Below are 22,430 nucleotides of genomic sequence, written 5' to 3'. Positions count from 1 at the left end.
TTGATGCGGTCACCTGTTCCTTGTCAAAAAGTCTCTTCCATACAGCCTCACCACCTGTGGACACCGCATCTGCTGTAGAAAACAGGAGGTGTCAGAATACACCAATAAACTTACCAGAGCCTTTATTGACAAACAGTATCCAATCCAGTTCATCGATAAACACACATCCCGTGCCATCTTCTCCTCTAACACCAGTAACCCTGTTAACCAGTCACTGACCAGCACTGCTGTAAACCCAGTATTATCAGGGCTTTGACTACCTCTTGCCATGCCCTGAGATGAGGAATATCCCATCCACATAATCTAAAACAGTGTTCAGCCATCAACCCAACCTACAGAATGTCTTCGTCCATCCGTACTCCAAGCCTGCTCCCAATCGTGCTCTCCAAGAGTTATTCTCTTGTGGTCAACACAAGTGCAAGACCCGTCACATACAGCTGGCCGGTGTTGCCGAGCGGTTCTAGGCGCTACAGTCTGGAACTGCGCGACCACTACGGTCGCAGGTCCGAATTCTGCCTCGGGCATGGGTGTGTGTGATGTCCTTAGGATAGTTAGATTTAAGTAGTTCTAAGTTCTAGCGGACTGATAACCTCGGAAGTTAAGTCCCACAGTGCTCACAGTCTGTCACATACATCCGCCAACCATCTCTTACCACAGTTCAGTCACAGGAATCTCCTATCCAATAAAAGGCAGCACTATGTACAGATGTACAGACACAGGTGTGTGACATGTCGTGTGTGCTGCAATTGTGTACAGCATTCTGTGTGAACATGACAAATAACAAATTGTCCACTGACATAAATGGCCACACCAAAACACTAATGACCTCAACAGCTGCTTCACTACATGGGCATTTAGATACTCCCTTCAAACAGCACAAGTTTCTCTGAAAAACACAGGTGGGAATTACTTTCTCCCCTCCCCATCTCCATCTTCACCACCACCACTCCTCCCCCAACCCTACCTCTCTCTACCCCTTATATGTTCTACCCTCCAAATTCCTTTCATCTTGTTGTGCAGCCCCTAAGTAGTCTGGTGAAGGATCTGCCTGACACTTCCCTGCTACTGCTTCCCTGTCTTGTGCATTGTTCTATACATTCTTCCCACCTCCATCTGCTCAGGAAACTGCTTTCAATAATTAATGTTCAGTAATCAACCCTACAGTTACTGTGTTCTGAGTGGGTTGCATATATGTGAATGTGTGTACTCTTACTAGAAAGAGAACAAGAGCTAGAAGGCTAGGATTAAATTTTTTCCTCGTTGTGTTTCTTTACTCAATGCACCAACCCTTTCCCTTATTTTACATAATACTGAGTAATGCTGTTTTCAAACTTCCTTCTCAGACAAAAAATAATCACTGTGATATATTTTTTTGTAAAATCCGCTTTAAGCATAACTAGAAACACTTTACATCTACAGTGGCACTAGTTGGTGTAGTTACTTCAAAGAAGTCAGTGTTGTTGTTCTAGAATGCTGAGATAGTTTTAGAGACATCCACATGATCACATTACCATACGGAGACCAATTGGAAGATGTCGAAAACAAGTAAAAACCATGTTTGCAATGGAGAATGAGTGATGTATGAAAAGGAGCATAGCTCAGGTGTGGGATGCTCACAGCTTTACTGGCACCCAAGATGAGTTCAAGCTTGGGTCTCTAAATGTTAAAAGAGAATGAAACTTTCTTGACTTCACAAAGCAAATAATACAATGTTTTAGATATTGATAACAGAGAACTCAATTATGTCACCTTGATATCCTCAAATGATGTACTTGTTTTTTCTCAAACCATTTTCTCTGCAGTGGCTACACTTCCCTTCATTATTATTTAGCCATATGTGCACTCTTCTCTGTGTCTTCATGATAAATTTCAAGGAAGACAGAAATACTGCCCCATGGTCAGGATAGTTGCATAGAAGTGCGCACCTAGTACTGTATGCACTCAAACACTGATAACTTAAGTGAGTTGAACTTTTATTGATTGCTCATAAATGACACAATTGTTGCTGTGTTTTTAGGAAGCATAGTCATGGGTTGTGACACTATCTGTCAAACTTTTGTTAGTGTCATCGCCCATCCCATATGAGGATATTATGCAATTTCCATTTTGTTTGAGAATAATGTGCACCACTTGTTTCAAGGTGTTTTGAAGGGCAATAATTTAGTATCTACAAAAAAATGTTGTTTACATAATGATAAAAAGTTTATAGAAATTGATTCTCCTGGAGAATAACCATTATAAAAAAATTAATTAACATGGCAATTTTTTCAAGGTTTTGAAACATCGTTTAACAGCAGTGCCCATTCCGTCCTACACCTTACAAAGAAAATTCAGCAGATGGGCACAATGAACAACACAGGTAATTATATGGAGTGTTATAGGAACAATATTTTTTGTTTAAGTAACCATTATGAAAAAATGAATAAAGATGACAACTTTTTCTAGGTTTTGAGACAACGTGGAACAGCAGCACCCAGTCTGTCCTACGTTGTGCAAAGAAAATTCAGCACAACAGCACATTGAACAGTGCAGGTAAACAAGAAGAGTGTTTTTAATTTTAAATGTTACACTTATTAGAACCAACATCAGAAAATGGAGTTTTATAAATGAAGGCTAGCAGAGTACTCGACATAATGCTTAGAAATAGCATTTCACAGGTATTTAACTTTTATATCCATGATGTTCCAGAAACACTTCCTTTAACAGTGTGTTTTCTCAGTGTTGTTGCATAAATGATCTGCTTTTTTGGTATAATTTACAGACGGTTGATGACATTCAAAACTGATAATTTATGTTGAATTGTTATGATTTCGTACTAACCGATAATGTTATGAAAAGACAGTTTCATTTTATTATGTAATTGTTAAACTGATCAAGCAGTTTGAGAAAATAATGAAAAGCAGTGATATTATGAATGATACTGTCCTTAAATATTCGCACTGTATCACCTATTTAGTTTTTTGTTGTTGTTGTTGTTGTTACACGTCTCAAAGAGAGATGAAGCAGTGGTTAAAATATTGGCCTAGTATTCAGGAAAACTGCATTTCAAATCTCCTTCCATTCATTCAGATTTAGGTTTCTGACACCTCTTTAAGAGATTGATTTCCTACCTATTGTCTTTTTGTCAGAATTCCTATTGGGCACATTTCACTTTCATACAAGGCTGCACTCCAGACAAATATCTTCATAAAAGGCTTCCTTACAATTAAATATATGTTAGATCTCAACAAATTCCTCTTTTTTTTTTTTTTTTTTTTTTTTTTTTTTTTTTTTTTTTTTTTTTTCAAGCCTGCACTTATACCTCAGCCATTGTCAGTTATTGTGCTGCCCTTATAGAAAAATTTTTTATTTCTTTTAACGTTTTAATGTCTCTGGGGTGTCACCGCCAGACACCACACTTGCTAGGTGGTAGCCTTTAAATCGGCCGCGTGTCGCCACTGTCAGTGATTGCAGACCGAGCGCCACCACACGGCAGGTCTAGAGAGACGTCCTAGCACTCGCCCCAGTTGTACAGACAACTTTGCTAGCGATGCTACACTAACAAATACGCTCTCATTTGCCGAGACAATAGTTAGCATAGCCTTCAGCTACATCATTTGCTACGACCTAGCAAGGCGCCATTACCAGTTTATATTGAGATTGTAATTATGTATCATCAAGAGCGATGTTCTCCAATTATGGATTAAAGTTAAGTATTTCAGAAGCTATGTACTATTTTTGGCTACTATAATTACGTTACCTTGTTCCAGACCTCACGCCAGTCTGCGTGAGCTTAAACGCGTGCATTTCGGCCTCCTGTAGCAACACGGTATTGCCTCTTCTGCCAACACATCATATGGCGACGAGGATGGGATTCGAACCCACGCGTGCAAAGCACATTGGATTAGCAATATCTACAAACTGTTTGTGCGTCGGTCCCTATTGCAGCAAACTATCTGGACGATATTGTGATATCCGGAAAGACGGAAGAAGAACATTTAGCCAATCTCAGAACATTATTTCAGGTCTTGCGACAAAATGGTCTTCGCTTGCGGAAGGACAAATGTGTGTTTTTTGCTCGTGACTTACCCTATCTGGGACATGTAATCAATGCCCAAGGCATACATCCCAGTCCCGAGCACCTCCGTGCCATACAAGACTTGCCTTCGCCGCAGAAGTTGAAGCAGCTACAGAGTGTGCTGGGAAAAATCAATTACTATAACAGATATGTGCGCCACGTCTCTTCCATTTCAGCTCCGCTTCATCGCTTACGCCGTAAAGGTGTTCCGTTCGTGTGGACGACGGAATGCGAACGCGCCTTTTGCCAGTTGAAATCGGCATTGCTTTCCACTACTTGCCTTACGCCATTCGATCCCCAGAAACCCCTTTTGTTGATGGTAGATGCATCGGATTTCGGGATCGGTGCTGTGCTTGTGCACAAAGATGGATCGCATGATCGCCCTATTGCCTTTGCGTCCAAATTGCTCTCGTCTGCGCAAAGAAATTATTCCCAGATCGAGAAAGAAGCCTTGGCTCTCGTATTTGGTGTTACAAAGTTTCATGCTTTCTTGTATGGTCGTCACTTTACCATCATCACAGACCACAAACCTTTGACATCGCTTTTTCATCCGCACAAGCCTGTACCTCCGCGTACAGCGCAGAAATTCATTCGCTGGTCTATTTTCCTCTCGCAGTACCGCTACGATATCTTGTATCGGTCCAATGCTAAGCACGGAAACGCCGATGCGTTGTCCCGTTTGCCTGTTGCTGAGGATAGAGCATTCGATTCCTCCGAACTTGCTTGCATGTTCATTGATGCGGAAACTGATGACGAGTCGAATCGTTTCCGATTGATTTTCGTCGTGTAGCTACAGGCACAGCTGCTGACCCTGTCCTTGCTACCATCTTGCGTTTTGTTGCTACGCAATGGCCCTTGTCAAAGTCACGGATCAAGGATCCGTTGGTTCGCCGATTTTTTGCTCACAAGGAGAGACTTTTTGTTCGACGTGATGTTTTGCTGTTGCGTTCTGATAATGATCAGTCCAGGGTCGTGGTCCCACGTTCGTTACAGTCCTCTGTCTTACGGCTTCTCCACCAAGGACATTGGGGTATAGTGCGAACGAAACAACTTGCTCGTCAACTCTGTACTTGGTTCAGAATCGATGCTGCGATTACGAATATATGCTCTTCTTGCATGGCGTGTGCCGAACAACAATCCGCACCACCGCGGAAATTCTTTGCATGGCCGAAAGCCACTACCCCTTGGCAACGCTTACACATCGCTTTTGCTGGTCCGTTCTGGAATGCTTGATGGTTGGTTGTGGTAGATTCATTCAGTAATTTTCCTTTTGTTGTCCGGCTCTCTTCCACGCCGTCATCTGCCACCATCCAAGCGTTATCCGCTATCTTTTGCATTGAAGGTCTTCCACAGACTATTGTTTCCAACAATGGCCCACAATTCATGTCCGCAGAATTTGTCATTCTGCAAGGCCAATGGTATTCAACATCTGACATCGGCGCCGTTTTCGCCTCAGTCAAACGGTGCCGCTGAACGATTGGTCCGGACTTTCAAGTCCCAGATGTTGAAGCTTCAAGTCCCAGATGTTGAAGCTGCAAGAGTCGCATTCTCGGGAGGACTCGTTATTGCTTGTCTTGTCATCGTATCGCTCTCAGCTCCGAGATGGTCGCTTACCGGCTGAGTTGCTCCACGGTCGTCCTCATCAAACCTTGATGTCTTTGCTACATCCGCCGCATCAGGTTCCTGTGCAGCGGCAGCCACCTGCTTTTGCCCCAGGCGACGTTGTATACTATCGCAACTATCGAGGTTCATGGTGTTGGCTCGCAGGGCGCATTCTTCGCTGCCTCGGCCATGCTTTGTATCTGGTTTTGGGGGCCACTGGTGAGGTGCGTCGGCATCTCAATCAGCTGCGCCTCTGTCATCGCACGGGTTCTGCCGCTCCCCATCTGCTTTCAGCGATGGTGCCGTCCGGTCAGCGCCCTGGGGACCCATCTACTGGCTCGCCTCATCCTCAGGTGTTACCGACGATGCCTTCCATTTTGCCCCATGGCGACGCACAGCCGCCGCCGCCGCCGCCTGTTCTCCCGCCGGCGACGCCCGCCGTTCGCTTCCCGTGACCAGCTGTCCTCCGACATGGAACTCTTGCCCGCTCCGGACCAGATGTCGTCTTCGCCCGCCGGCTGCCCCACTCTGATGGAGGTCGACCCTTCGGCCCCTCCTGTCTCTCTACGGGCGCATACACCGCATGTTGGCGTGCACCCTGGACTAGGTTTTCAGGCGTTTCCTAGCTCCCCTCGGGCCGAATGGCAGGGTGCGGGTGGCACAGCCTCGCCTGTTGTTAGGCTCCCCACCTCGTCACATACGTCAACATGGAGTCCTCCCCACAGCGGGCGGAAGCCTTATAACACAACCGTACGCCGATTTGCGGGGGAGGAATGTGGTGTCACCGCCAGACACCACACTTGCTAGGTGGTAGCCTTTAAATCGGCCGCGGTCCGGTAGTATACGTCGGACCCGCGTGTCGCCACTATCAGTGATTAGAGACCGAGCGCCGCCACACGGCAGGTCTAGAGAGATGTCCTAGCACTCGCCCCAGTTGTACAGACGACTTTGCTAGCGATGCTACACTGACAAATACGCTCTCATTTGCTGAAACGATAGTTAGCATAGCTTTCAGCTATGTCATTTGCTACGACTTAGCGAGGCGCCATTACCAGTTTATATTGAGATTGTAATTATGTATCATCAAGAGCGATGTTCTCCAATTATGGATTAAAGTTAAGTATTCCAGAAGCTATGTACTATTTTTGGCTACTATAATTACGTTACCTTGTTCCAGACCTCACGCCAGTCTGCGTGAGCTTAAACACGTGCATTTTGGCCTCCTCTAGCAACACGGTGTTGGCTCTTCTGCCAACACATCAGTCTCTTTATCTAGTCTAATTACCTTAGCATTACCCTTGTTTCACTTTTATTAGTGTTCATCTTACAACCTCTTTTTCAAGACATCATCCACTCCATGCAACTACACTTTGCCCTTAGCTGTCTGTGACAAAATTACAGTGTCATTGGCAAACCTGTAATTCTGTTTCTTTTTCTTCTCCTCCTTGAACTTGAATTCCCTTACCAGATTCCTCCTGGATTTTCTTCTGTGCTTGCTAGGTGTACATATTGAATAACATTGAAGATAGGGCTACAACCCTCTCTTACCTGCTTCGTAACTATAACTTCCCTTTCATTTCTATCATCTCTTATAACTTCCATCCGCTTTCTGTACAAGTTTTAAATAACCTTTCACTCCCTGTATTTTATTTCTGCTAAATGCAAAATTACAAACAGTGCGTTCTAGCCCACAGTGTCGAAAACTTTCTCTCTGTCTACAAATGATATAAATATAGGTTTGCCTTACTTCTGCCTATCTTCCAAGATAAGTCAAAGAGTCAATATTGCCTTGTGCCTTCCTATATTTCTCCAGAACCCAAGTTCAACATCTGTGTCAGTCAAAAGGCTGCATACGCGCTGCCTCTGATGATGTCACGGCCAGATAGCTACCAAAAGCATTTTCGGTAAAAGTAGGATGTGAACTCTGAGGACTGTACACCTGTAATGTTGACAAAACTGCATGGCAATTGGCAAGATGATTTTCCACATTTAAGGTGAGCAATTAAATTTTGGTGATTAGAAGTCAGGGCGATAGACCATTTTACATGGAACTTTCCTTACAGGTCACCGGCGAATTGTTAATAGTGCGGTTCAGATAGGAACATTGTTTGTTGTTGTTGTGGTCTTCAGTCCTGAGACTGGTTTGATGCAGCACTCCATGCTATTCTATCCTGTGCAAGCTTTTTCATCTCCCAGTACCTACTGCAGCCTACATCCTTCTGAATCTGCTTAGTGTACTCATCTCTTGGTCTCCCTCTACGATTTTTACCCTCCACACTGCCCTCCAGTACTAAATTGGTGATCCCTTGATGCCTCAGAACACGTCCTACCAACTGATCCCTTCTTCTAGTCCAGTTGTGCCACAAACTCCTCTTCTCCCCAATTCTATTCAATACCTCCTCATTAGTTATGTGATCTACCCATCTAATCTTCAGCATTCTTCTGTAGCACCACATTTCGAAAGCTTCTATTCTCTTCTTGTCCAAACTATATAACGTCCATGTTTCACTTCCATACATGGCTACACTCCATACAAATACTTTCAGAAACGACTTCCTGACACTTAAATCTATACTTGATGTTAACAAATTTCTCTTCTTCAGAAACGCTTTGCTTGCCATTGCCAGTCTACATTTTATATCTTCTCTACTTCGACCATGATCAGTTATTTTACTCCCCAAATAGCAAAACTCCTTTACTATTATAAGTGTCTCATTTCCTAATCTAATTCCCTCAGCATCACCTGACTTAATTCGACCACATTCCATTATCCTCGTTTTGCTTTTGTTGATGTTCATCTTATATCCTCCTTTCAAGACACTGTCCATTCCATTCAACTGCTCTTCCAAGTCCTTTGCTGTCTCTGACAGAATTACAATGTCATCGGTGAACCTCAAAGTTTTTATTTCTTCACCATGGATAGGAACATTATGATGCTGATTATTATTATTATTATTATTATTATTATTATTAGGAATATTATTATATTATTTTGTGTGTGTGTGTGTGTGTGTGTGTGTGTGTGTGTGTGTGTGTGTGTGTGTGTGTGTGTGTGTGAACTTTCACTGAATATATCAGTCAGTTTAAACTCAAAACTATTGCTTATAGTCATTGTTCCTGATCCCACCGAGTAAGTTGCCAGTAGGAACATTTTCTTTCAGTGAGCACAATGAGTAATGTGGACTTGGGGACTGGAAATTACGATCAGTATGTTCTCCATTGCTTTCTGGATAACCACAGAAATTGTTTTCCGGCTCTTGTTAACTATGGAGATTATTTACCTGCCACCCAAAGTAACAAGTTTGCTTTTACTTTAAAAGAAATACTTATACACTTTTAATTTGTATAACATGCTTGGTCTCTGCCCAAATTACACGCAGACACTACGCAGCACTACATGTGGTTATAATTATCATCGCAGATCCTGGGCATAGGAATTTTGCAGTTATACTCCACAGCTCGTGGTCTTGCAGTAGCATCCTCACTTCTTGCGGACGGGCTCCTAGGTTCGATTCCTGATGGGGTCACGGGTTCTCCCTAGCTCGAGATGACTGGGTGTTGTTGTGTTGTCTTCATCATCGCCATTAATCCCTGTTACGGTCAGAGGAAGGCAATGGCAAACCAGCACCACTACAACCATGCTTAGTCGGCAGTACGGGTTTCTTGCATTGTTCCCTACACTCCTTGGCGTATGGGACCTCATCATCATCACTCATTAAACTAAGACAGTTTACAATACAACGTCAGTTGTTAATTATTCAATTATGGTAATTTTTACCATTCCCTGCTCTATGTTACCTAAATAATCCTTGATTTTGTAGTATGAATTATTAAAGAGATATGCTTTAACTCCTCCTCCCATGAACCATGGACCTTGCCATTGGTAGGGAGGCTTGTGTGTCTCAGCGATACAGATAGCCGTACAGTAGCTGCAAGTACAATGGTCGGGTATCTGTTGAGAAGCCAGACAAACGTGTTGTTCCTGAAGAGGGGCAGCAGCCTTTTAAGTAGTTGTAGGGACAACAGTCTGGATCGAAATTAGAATTATATTAATACCTTCAGCTGTTGACGGGCATTGATATATATCAGCGGGGACAGGTGAAAATGTGTGCCCCAACTGGGACTCGAACCTGGGATCTCCTGTTTACATGGCAGATGCCCTATCCATCTGGAGCCACCAAGGGCACAGAGGATAGCGCGACTGCAGGGACTGTCTCACGCATGCCTCTTGTGAGACCCACATTCTCACCTTGTATGTCCACACACTGCATTCATAGTGTCCCACCCCAACACACTCATTATTCGTGGAAGACATTGTTACCAAGTCCCGTAAGATTTCAGGGAAATGTGTGTGCATCCACACAGAAGGAGGTCATGGCCGGTATTGCCAGAATGATATACTTATATGGATATGGTGTCTGTTCTTTCAGACATATTTCCCGAACTCTTACAGGACTTGGTAAGAATGTCTTCCATGATTAATGAGTGTGTTGGGGTGGGACCCTACGAATGTAGTATGTGGACATAAAGGTGAGAAGTGGGTCTCGCGGGAGGCGTGCGCGAGATAGTCCCTGCTGTCGCACTATCCTCTGTGCCCTCGGTGGCTCAGATGGATAGACTGTCTGCCATATAATGAGGAGAGCCCAGGTTCGAGTCCCGGTTCGGGCACACATTTTCACCTGTCCCCGTTCATATATATATATATATATATATCAATGCCCGTCAACAGCTGAAGGTATTATTATAATTATAATTTCATTCTAGACACCATATCCATATAAGTATGACAGTCTGGATGGTTGGCTGATCTGGCCTTGTAACATTAACCAAAATGGCCTTCTGTACTGGTACTGCAAACAGCTGAAAGCAAGGGGAAACTACAGCCATAATTTTTCCCAAAGGCATGCAGCTTTACTGCATGGTTAAATGATGATGATGTCCTCTTGGGTAAAATATTTTTGAGGTAAAATAGTCCCCCATTCAGATCTCTGAGTGGGACTACTCAGGAGGACATCGTTATCAGGAGAAAGAAAACTGGGGTTCCACAGATCGGAGCATGGAATGTCAGATCCCATAATCAGGCAGGTAGGTTAGAAAATTTAAAAAGGGAAATGGATAGGTTACAGCTAGATATAGTAGAAACTTGTGAAGTTCAGTGGCAGGAGGAACAAGACTTCTGCTCAGGTGAATACAGGGTTGTTGTTGTTGTTGTTGTTGTTGTTGTTGTTGTGGTCTTCAGTCCTGAGACTGGTTAGATGCAGCTCTCCGTGCTACTCTATCCTGTGCAAGCTTCTTCATCTCCCAGTACCTACTGCAACCTACATCCTTCTGAATCTGCTTAGTGTATTGATCTCTTGGTCTCCCTCTACGATTTTTACCCTCCACGCTGCTCTCCAATGCTAAATTTGTGATCCCTTGATGCCTCAGAACATGTCCTACCAACCGATCCCTTCTTCTAGTCAAGTTGTGCCACAAACTTCTCTTCTCCCCAATCCTATTCAATACCTCCTCATTAGTTACGTGATCTACCCACCTTATCTTCAGCATTCTTCTGTAGCACCACATTTCGAAAGCTTCTATTCTCTTCTTGTCCAAACTGGTTATCGTCCATGTTTCACTTCCATACATGGCTACACTCCATACAAATACTTTCAGAAACGACTTCCTGACACTTAAGTCTATACTCGATGTTAACAAATTTCTCTTCTTCAGAAACGATTTCCTTGCCATTGCCAGTCTACATTTTATATCCTCTCTACTTCGGCCATCATCAGTTATTTTACTCCCTAAATAGCAAAACTCCTTTACTACTTTAAGTGTCTCATTTCCTAATCTAATCCCCTCAGCATCACCCGATTTAATTTGACTACATTCCATTATTCTCGTTTTGCTTTTGTTGATGTTCATCTTATATCCTCCTTTCAAGACACTGTCCATTCCGTTCAACTGCTCTTCCAAGTCCTTTGCTGTCTCTGACAGAATTACAATGTCATCGGCGAACCTCAAAGTTTTTACTTCTTCTCCATGAATTTTAATACCTACTCCGAATTTTTCTTTTGTTTCCTTTACTGCTTGCTCAATATACAGATTGAATAACATCGGGGAGAGGCTACAGCCCTGTCTCACTCCTTTCCCAACCACTGCTTCCCTTTCATGCCCCTCGACTCTTATAACTGCCATCTGATTTCTGTACAAATTGTAAATAGCCTTTCGCTCCCTGTATTTTACCCCTGCCACCTTCAGAATTTGAAAGAGAGTGTTCCAGTCAACATTGTCAAAAGCTTTCTCTAAGTCTACAAATGCTAGAAACGTAGGTTTGCCTTTTCTTAATCTAGCTTCGAAGATAAGTCGTAGGGTCAGTATTGCCTCACGTGTTCCAACATTTCTACGGAATCCAAACTGATCTTCCCCGAGGTCCACTTCTACCAGTTTTTCCATTCGTCTGTAAAGAATTCGCGTTAGTATTTTGCAGCTGTGACTTATTAAACTGATAGTTCGGTAATTTTCACATCTGTCAACACCTGCTTTCTTTGGTATTGGAATTATTATATTCTTCTTGAAGTCTGTGGGTATTTCGCCTGTCTCATACATCTTGCTCACCAGATGGTACAGTTTTGTCATGACTGGCTCTCCCAAGGCCATCAGTAGTTCTAATGGAATGTTGTCTACTCCCGGGGCCTTGTTTCGACTCAGGTCTTTCAGTGCTCTGTCGAACTCTTCATGCAGTATCTTATCTCCCATTTCATCTTCATCTACATCCTCTTCCATTTCCATAATATTGTCCTCAAGTACATCGCCCTTGTATAAACCTTCTATATACTCCTTCCACCTTTCTGCTTTCCCTTCTTTGCTTAGAACTGGGTTGCCATCTGAGCTCTTGATATTCATACAAGTGGTTCTCTTCTCTCCAAAGGTCTCTTTAATTTTCCTGTAGGCAGTATCTATCTTACCCCTAGTGAGACAAGCCTCTACATCCTTACATTTGTCCTCTAGCCATCCATGCTTAGCCATTTTGCACTTTCTGTCGATCTCATTTTTGAGACGTTTGTATTCCCTTTTGCCTGCTTCATTTACTGCATTTTTATATTTTCTCCTTTCATCAATTAAATTCAATATTTCTTCTGTTACCCAAGGATTTCTATAAGCCCTCGTCTTTTTACCTACTTGATCCTCTGCTGCCTTCACTACTTCATCCCTCAGAGCTACCCATTCTTCTTCTACTGTATTTCTTTCCCCCATTCCTGTCAATTGTTCCGTTATGCTCTCCTTGAAACTGTCTACAACCACTGGTTCTTTCAGTTTATCCAGGTCCCATCTCCTTAAATTCCCACCATTTTGCAGTTTCTTCAGTTTCAATCTGCAGTTCATAACCAATAGATTGTGGTCAGAATCCACATCTGCCCCTGGAAATGTCTTACAATTTAAAACCTGGTTCCTAAATCTCTGTCTTACCATTATATAATCTATCTGATACCTTTTAGTATCTCCAGGATTCTTCCAGGTATACAACCTTCTTTTATGATTCTTGAACCAAGTCTTAGCTATGATTAAGTTATGCTCTGTGCAAAATTCTACAAGGCGGCTTCCTCTTTCATTTCTTAGCCCCAATCCATATTCACCTACTATGTTTCCTTCTCTCCCATTTCCTACTGACGAATTCCAGTCACCCATGACTATTAAATTTTCGCCTCCCTTCACTACCTGAATAATTTCTTTTATCTCGTCATACATTTCACCAATTTCTTCTTCATCTGCAGAGCTAGTTGGCATATAAACTTGTACTACTGTAGTAGGCATGGGCTTTGTGTCTATCTTGGCCACGTGTTCACTATGCTGTTTGTAGTAGCTAACCCGCACTCCTATTTTTTTATTCATTATTAAACCTACTCCTGCATTACCCCTATTTGATTTTGTATTTATAACCCTGTAATCACCTGACCAAAAGTCTTGTTCCTCCTGCCACCGAACTTCACTAATTCCCACTATATCTAACTTTAACCTATCCATTTCCCTTTTTAAATTTTCTAACCTACCTGCCCGATTAAGGGATCTGACATTCCACGCTCCGATCCATAGAATGCCAGTTTTCTTTCTCCTGATAACGACGTCCTATTGAGTAGTCCCCGCCCGGAGATCCGAATGGAGGACTATTTTACCTGCGGAATATTTTACCCAAGAGGACGCCATCATCATTTAATCATACAGTAAAGCTGCATGTCCTCGGGAAAAATTACGGCTGTAGTTTCCCCTTGCTTTCAGCCGTTCGCAGTACCAGCACAGCAAGGCCGTTTTGGTTAATGTTACAAGGCCAGATCAGTCAATCATCCAGACTGTTGCCCCTGCAACTACTGAAAAGGCTGCTGCCCCTCTTCAGGAACCACATGTTTGTCTGGCCTCTCAACAGATACCCCTCTGTTGTGGTTGCACCTACGGTACGGCCATCTGTATCGCTGAGGCACGCAAGCCTCCCCACCAATGGCAAGGTCCATGGTTCATGGGGGAAGAATACAGGGTTATAATGCATTCGCCATGCTGTTTGTAGTAGCTTACAGGGGCTCCTATTTTTTATTCATTATTAAACCTACTCCTACATTGCCCCTATTCGATTTTGTATTTATAATACAGGGTTATAAATACAAAATCGAATAGGGGCAATGTAGGAGTAGGTTTAATAATGAATAAAAAATAGGAGCCCCTGTAAGCTACTACAAACAGCATGGCGAATGCATTATTGTAACAAAGATAGACACGAAGCCCATCCCTACCACAGTAGTAAAAGTTTATATGCCAACTAGCTCCGCAGGTGACAAAGAGATTGAAGAAGTGTATGATGAGATAAAAGAAATTATTCAGGTAGTGAAGGTAGACAAAAACTTTAGTCATAGGGGACTGGAATTCGGTAGTAGGGAAGGGAAGGGAAGGAAAAGTAGTAGGGAAATGTGGAATGGGAGTAATCAATGGAAAAGGAACCACATGGTAGAATTTTCCACAGAGTGTAACTTAACGCAGCTTTGAGAGAGGAAAGAGTGAAGGCTGCAGAGGATCAAGTAAGTAAACACGAAGCTAGTAGAAATCCTTTGGTAACAGCAGAGATATTGAATTTAATTAATGAAAGGAGAGAATATAAAAATGCAGTAAATGAAGCACGCAAAAACGAATACAAATGTCTTTAGAAATGAGACCGACAGGAAGTACAAAATGGTTAAGCAGGGATGGCTACAGGTCAAATGTAAGGATGTAGAGGCATATATCACTAGGGGGTAAGATAGATACTGCCTAAAGGAAAATTAATGAGACCTTTGTAGAAAAGATAACCACTTGTATGAATATCAGGAGCTCAGGTGGAAAACCATTTCTAAGCAAAGATGGAAAGGGTCTATACAAGGGCGGTGTACTTGTGGGCAATATTGTGGAAACGGAAGAGGACGTAGATGAAGATGAAATGAGAGATGTGATAGTGCGTGAAGAGTTTGACAGAGCACTTAAAGACCTCAGTCAAAACAAGGCCCAGGCGTAGATAACATTCCATTAGAACTACTGATAGCCTTCGGAGAGCCAGCCCTGACGTTGAACAGATGTGCAGAACTATAGACCTATATCTCTAATGTCGATCAGTTGTAGAATTTTGGAACACGTATTATGTTCGAGTATAATGACTTTTCTGGAGACTAGAAATCTACTCTGTAGGAATCAGCATGGGTTTCGAAAAAGATGGTCGTGTGAAACTCAGCTCGCGCTATTCGTCCACGAGAGGGCCATAGACATGGGTTCACAGGTAGATGCCGTGTTTCTTGACTTCCGCAAGGCATTCAATACAGTTCCCCACAGTCGTTTAATGAACAAAGTAAGAGCATATTGACTATCAGACCAATTGTGTGATTGGATTGAAGAGTTCCTAGATAAGAGAACGCAGCGTGTCATTCTCAATGGAGAGAAGTCTTCCGAAGTAAGAGTGATTTCAGGTGTGCCGCAGGGGAGTGTCGTAGGACCGTTGTTATTCACAATATACATAAATGACTTTGTGGATGACATCGGAAGTTCACTGAGGCTTTTTGCGGATGATGCTGTGGTATATCGAGAGTTTGTAACATTGGAAAATTGTACTGAAATGCAGGAGGATCTGCAGCAAATTGACGCATGTTGCAGGGAATGGCAATTGAATCTCAATGTAGACAAGTGTAATGTGCTGCGAATACATAGAAAGATAGATCCCTTATCATTTAGCTACAATATAGCAGGTCAGCAGCTGAAAGCAGTTACTTCCATAAATTATCTGGGAATACGCATTAGGAGTGATTTAAAATGGAATGATCATATAAAGCTGATCGTCGGTAAAGCAGATGCCAGACTGAGATTCATTGGAAGAATCCTAAGGAAATGCAATCCGAAAACAAACGAAGTAGGTTACAGTACGCTTGTTCACCCACTGCTTGAATACTGCTCAGCAGTGTGGGATCCGTACCAGATAGGGTTGATAGAAGAGATAGAGAAGATCCAACGGAGAGCAGCGCGTTTCGTTACAGGATCATTTAGTAATCGTGAAAGCGTTACGGAGATGATAGATAAACTCCAGTGGAAGACTCTGCAGGAGAGACGCTCAGTAGCTCGGTACAGGATTTTGTTAAAGTTTCGAGAACAAACCTTCACCGAAGAGTCAAGCAGTATATTGCTCCCTCCTATGTACATCTCGCGAAGAGACCATGAGGGTAAAATCAGAGAGATTAGAGCCCACACAGAAGCATACCGACAATCCTTCTTTGCACGAACAATACGAGACTGGAATAGAAGGGAGAACCGATAGAGGTACTCATGGTACCCTCGGCCACACACCATCAGGAGGCTTGCTGAGTATGGATGTAGATGTAGATGTAGAAATCTACCATCTGGTGAGCAAGATGTATGAGACTGGTGCAATACCCTCGGACTTCAAGAAGAATATAATAATTCCAATCCCATTGGAAGCTAGTGTTGACAGGTGTGAAAATTACCAAACTATCAGTTTAATAAGTCACGGCTTCAAAATACTAACACAAATTAATTACAGGCAAATGGAAAAACTAGTAGAAACCAACCTCGGGGAAGATCAGTTTGGATTCTGTAGAAATGTTGGAACTAGTGAGGCATACTGACCCAATGACTTATCTTAGAAGGCAGGAAAGGCAAACCTACATTTTTAGCACTTGTAGACTTAGAGAAAAGTTTTGACAATGTTGATAGAATTTTGTCTGTAAAATTCTTAACGTGGCAGGGATCAAAGGCAGGGAGCGAAAGGCTGTTTGCAGTTTGTACAAAAACCAGATGGCAGTTATAAGAATCGAAGGGCGTGAAAGGGAAGCAGTGGTTGGGAAGGGAGTGAGACAGGGTTGTTACCTATCTCCAATGGTATTCAATCTGTATATTGAGTAAGCAATAAAGGAAACAAAAGAAAAATTTGAAGTAGGAATTAAAATCCATGGAGAAGAAATAAAAACATCGAGGTTTGCCAGCGGCTTTGTAACTCTGTGAAAGACAGCAAAGGACCTGGAAGAGCAGTTGAACAGAATGGACAGTCTCTTGAAAGGAGGATATAAGATGAACATCAACAAAAGCAAAACAAGGATAATGGAATGTAGTCAAATTAAATCAGGTGACGCTAAGGGAATTAGATTAGGAAATGAGACATGTAAAGTAGTAGATGAATTTTGCCATTTGGGGAGCAAAATAACTGACGATTGTCGAAGTAGGGAGGATATAAAATGTAGACTGACAATGGCAAGGCAAGCATTTCTGAAGAAGAGAAATTTGTTAACATTGAGTAGTAAAGATTGAGTAAGTCTTTTCTGAAAGTATTTGTATGGAGTGTAGCCATGTATGGAAGTGAAACATGGACGATAAGTACTTCAGACAAGAAAAGAATAGAAGCTTTTGAAATGTGTGCTACAGAAGAATGCTGGAGATTGGATGGGTTGATCACGTAAGTAATCAGGAGGTACTGAATAGAATTGGGGAGAAGAGGAATTTGTGGCACAACTTGACTAGAAGAAGAGGTCAGTTGGTAGGTCATGTTTTGAGGCGTCAAGGGATCATCAATTTAGTACTGGAGGGCAGTGTGGAGGGTAAAAATCGTAGAGGGAGACCAAGAGATGAGTACACTAAACAGATTCAGAAGTATGAAGGTTGCCGTAGTTACTCCGAGGTGAAGAAGCATACACAGTAGAGAATACATGGAGAGCTGCATAAAACCAGTTTTTGTACCAGTGGCGGACACACATGGGGGTGCACGCCCCCTCCCCCTGTGGGGCCGCCCGCATTGCCACCCCCGCCATTCAGCTTGTACGCTATTTGTTTGTTTCTTTCATCAGTGGACTCGACTGAATCGAGTTATTAAGTAGTTGTACTTTCCTATGTAGGATGTGCGTCCGCGTCATTGTATTTTATATGTTTCTGTCTGGCACATAGGTAGCTAACACATACCTATGAGAAAAGCCGTGGCCATTCTAGTGGTCTCAATACGTTATTCTGTCTTGGATTTGTTTGAGAAAGGTCGCAAATATTCTACTGTTTTGTTGTTAAAAAAGGACTAATGGGAGAGATTCTTCAATACAAGCAAAAGAACATAAACGCCCTTAATGATCATAATTCTGTTGTGCAAGCGTTGTCTGTTTGTCCTAGATCTTACTATCCTACTTTGCACACTGTACAACATATTTGCTTGTCTACTTGCATCTATTGCTTCAGTAGAAAGAAGGTTTCAACATTGTGGCGTACAAAGACATGGCTGAAGTCAACAATGGAGGAGGATCGACTTAATGTCTTAGCTCTGTTGGACACTCACCCTGACATTGATTGTCCTATTGACGATGTAATTAACCAATTTGCCAGGAAGAATAGGCACTTAGAATTCATCATTTGAGGAAGAGAAACACAACTGTAACTTTTTTTGTATCATAAGATGGCATTGTCATGTATAAGTGTACAATCTGTTGAAATAAAACTTTCTTAACTTTACATGTGACTTGATTATTTTTTATTACCGTAAAAGTAAAGGTAGCTTAAGTTATCTTTAACATCCCCTCCTTGAAGTTTTTCTATATCCACTACTGTTCTGGACTGAAAATCACAACAACATGCTTTAACCAAGGTTTTAAATATTTTTGTTTCAGGGCAATTAATTGTGTGATTTTATTCCTTTGTTAGAATGCTGTTTTCTATTTTTTTAGATGTAAATTTGATCTGAGTCTTATTCCTTGATCATGAATGTTGCTGTTTGAGAGAGAATTGCTGATGATGTTCTTCATGTGCTAAATAGAGCAGTGTGTGTACACAAATAATGCTGTTAAAACCCCAGTTGTTGGAACAGATCTTTACAGGGAATTCAGTTAGTATTTTTATTTATTATTCTCATGTCCTTATTCTGTAGCTTGAAGAGTGTGTTCATGTTTTATAAATGGGTCATACAGAATGATTCCTTAACTAAGGAATTAATGCTGATAACAATTCAGGTGGGAGTCCATTCATAAAAGTTTCGTGATTGCTATACAGCTTACAAAATTTTCATCCCCATTTAATTTTACAGACTTATTTCCTCTATAATTCATACTGTTTGTTTTCTTTGTGATCATGTAACTTTATTTCATGATGACCAATTATAAACATCCTTCTTGGATAAAATGACGCGGCCGGATGAGAAAAGTAAAGTGGCCAGAAGCAAGGAGGATACTAAATTAAACTTCACAGGATGAGAGAGTATGTAATATTACATTTTATACATCACACCACACCACAACGCCAGGAGTGACTCTCTTCTGCCTCTCAAAAAGTGCTAGAAGAATGGAATATATCCTCATGTTGCCTCTGTACTCGCCAACAGTGGCCATCCTGGATAGTACAGAATCACGATTTTTCACTGAACGCAGTGCAACATCATTCACCAGCATTCCAGCCTTGTATCCTCTCGTAAGGCCAGCTGGTGCACAGTTGTTGTAACTGGTCCTTAATATCCTGGATACTGGCACTGGGACAGAGTTGCAGTTCAAGCTGGTCCCACATTTGTTGTATCGGTCTCAGATCTCAGGATCTTGCTGGACACAGCAGTACCTCAGCATCACACACATAGTACTTGGAAGCATGTGCTGTGTGTGAATGAGCACTATCCTGTTGAACAATGGCACTATGATACTGTCACATTGGAGGTAACATGTGAGGATGTAGGATATCTGTGACATACCATTAGCCTGCCGTCAGCGTTCCCCCAATCACTACCATTTGTGACCTGACGTCATACCCACACCACACCACACCACACCACACCACAACACCAGGAGTGACTCTCTTCTGTCTCTCAAAAAGTGCTAGAAGAATGGAATCTATCCTCAGGTTGCCTCTGTATTCGCCGACAATGGTCATCCTGGGTGGTACAGAATCATGATTTTTCACTGAACGCAATGCAGTGTCATTCACCAGCATTCCATGCTTCATAGTCAGAACACCCTTCCAAAAATGCCATTTGCATTGTGATGTTAATGGCAGCCTTCCCATGGGACAGTGATCACTTAAAGTGGCCACTGCTAGTCTCTGACCAATGGGATGAGACGACATAGAATGCTGAAATGAGTTCATCACTTGTTTACGGGGGCCAGAGGCAGATATGAAGGGATTACAGTATGCTTAGTGCACAATACAGCAGTCCTCCCTTTTGGTGGTGAGGAGTGAGTGACTGATGAGGATGCCTGCCCTAACATTCCCAAGCAATCCAACATTGTGCCAGAGTCAGTGAATCCACAGTGCTTATGAAGGCTGATTGTTATGGATGGCATATGTTGGACCTAGAACAATATTTTCTACGAGAGCACAGACATGAAACGAGGGGGTTTCGGTTGAGCAGTTTGTCTGCTAACTGTATTTCCACAGCTTCCTTGACCCCTGAATCCCAGTAGGATGAGGCTGTGGCCAGTATCTTGACATTCCTGTGCTCGATGATATGACCAGTGGAAATACAATATTCAGCCACTGGAAACTTGTTGGTCCATCGTAGGTGAGTGTATTGCTGGTGTAAAATGCATCATTCTTTTACAAGATATATAACTTGTCCTGTTTACCTTTTAATTCATAAGGAGTTTTGTATACAGAGTGTCACATTTATATTGACTACCCCCAATAACTGTTTGTCCAGATGCAAATTACAAAATGTTTCAAGCAAATGTTCTTCAGCTGTGAGGGGTACATCAATCAGCATGATCGCCTTTGTTGTAGCTTTGTTTTTTACAAAGATATGAACAGCATTATGACTTTATTAAATGGCACCCTGTATTTTTTATTTGGTAATTCATTTCCTCTCCTAAAGACCTATTCAAAAATGTGTCACAGTGAACCATTCACTGAAACACAATGTTATTAATTACATAACACAACACTGACTTTGAGCCCAGGATCACAAACTCATCCACTTGCTGAGTTGTCAGAAAACAAATGAAAACCTAGTCAAATCATAACACAAAATTGACTTTGACTCTCCTGTACCATTGCCCAGGAGTAGAACATTCAAAGGTGCTCAGAGTGGTGACCCTTGGACACTGATACACTGGTGCACTCATTGAATGAAAGAATTATTTACTGCTTCCAGTGTTGCCTCCTAAAGAGAATTACAAGCAAGCATGATATGTTCCTGCATGTCCTCTGGAGTTGTTGAATATCGTGATAGACAACTTCTGACGGCTAAAGAACATTTGCTTGATATCGTGATAGACAACTTCTGACAGCTAAAGAACAGTTGCTTGAAACATTTTGTAATTTGCATCTGGTCAAACAGTTATTTAGGGTGGTCAAGATAAATTGGAGGCCCTGTATACCACCTTTCATAAAAGTATCCTTCACAGATCTCAGAAGATTTAACGAGTAAGTATCTGGACAATTCAGCGATTGTTGCTTTAGGAAAGAGCTTGATTTTTGCTCTTACACTAAAACCGTTGCCATATCTTTTGTGAACTGGAGAAGCCATTAGAAAACCACCTGATTATGCAGCTGAAGGAATAAGGAGTGAAGAAGCATCTCTTTGCTGATGATACAAGTATAGTAATCACACCTGACAAACAAGAATTAACTGATGAAATTGTCAATACTGTCTTTCAGAAAATTACTAAGTGGTTCCTTGTAAACGGACTCTCACTGAATTTTGATAAGACACAGTACATGCAGTTCCGTACAGTGAATGGTATGACGCCATTAATAAATATAGACCTTAATCAGAAGCATATAGCTAAGGTAGAATATTCCAAATTTTTAGGTGTGTCCATTGATGAGAGATTAAATTGGAAGAAACACATTGATGATCTGCTGAAACATTTGAGTTCAGCTACTTATGCAATAAGGGTCATTGCAAATTTTGGTGATAAACATCTTAGTAAATTAGCTTACTAGGCCTATTTTCACTCATTGCTTTCATATGGCATCATATTTTGGGGTAATTCATCACTGAGGAATAAAGTATTTATTGCGCAAAAGCGTGTAATCAGAATAATAGCTGGAGTCCCCCCAAGATCATCCTGCAGACATTTATTTAAGGATCTAGGGATATTCACAGTAGCTTCTCAGTATATATACTCCCTTATGAAATTTGTTATTAACAACCAAACCCAATTCAAAAGTAATAGCAGTGTGCATAACTACAATACTAGGAGAAAGGATGATATTCACTATTCAAGATTAAATCTAACTTTGGCACAGAAAGGGGTGAATTATACTGGCAGTAAAGTCTTTGGTCACTTACCAAATAGTATCAAAAGTCTGACAGATA

General features: G+C 41.9%; 1 protein-coding gene across 1 annotated transcript in view; it reads left to right on the top strand.

Annotated features, from left to right (window-relative positions):
- LOC126220775 (trichohyalin-like) overlaps positions 1-22,430 on the top strand; it is a 141,499-nt gene that overhangs the window by 87,142 nt on the left and 31,927 nt on the right. The window contains exons 4-5 of the mRNA XM_049942155.1: positions 2,273-2,359; positions 2,446-2,532. Of these exons, the coding sequence (XP_049798112.1) occupies positions 2,273-2,359; positions 2,446-2,532 (174 nt within the window). The remainder of the gene's footprint in view (positions 1-2,272; positions 2,360-2,445; positions 2,533-22,430) is intronic.

The sequence above is a fragment of the Schistocerca nitens genome, chromosome 1, assembly GCF_023898315.1.
Source record: "Schistocerca nitens isolate TAMUIC-IGC-003100 chromosome 1, iqSchNite1.1, whole genome shotgun sequence".
Classification (NCBI taxonomy): domain Eukaryota; kingdom Metazoa; phylum Arthropoda; class Insecta; order Orthoptera; family Acrididae; genus Schistocerca; species Schistocerca nitens.
Note: the sequence above shows the minus strand (reverse complement) of the source record. Positions and strands in the feature narration are given on the sequence as shown.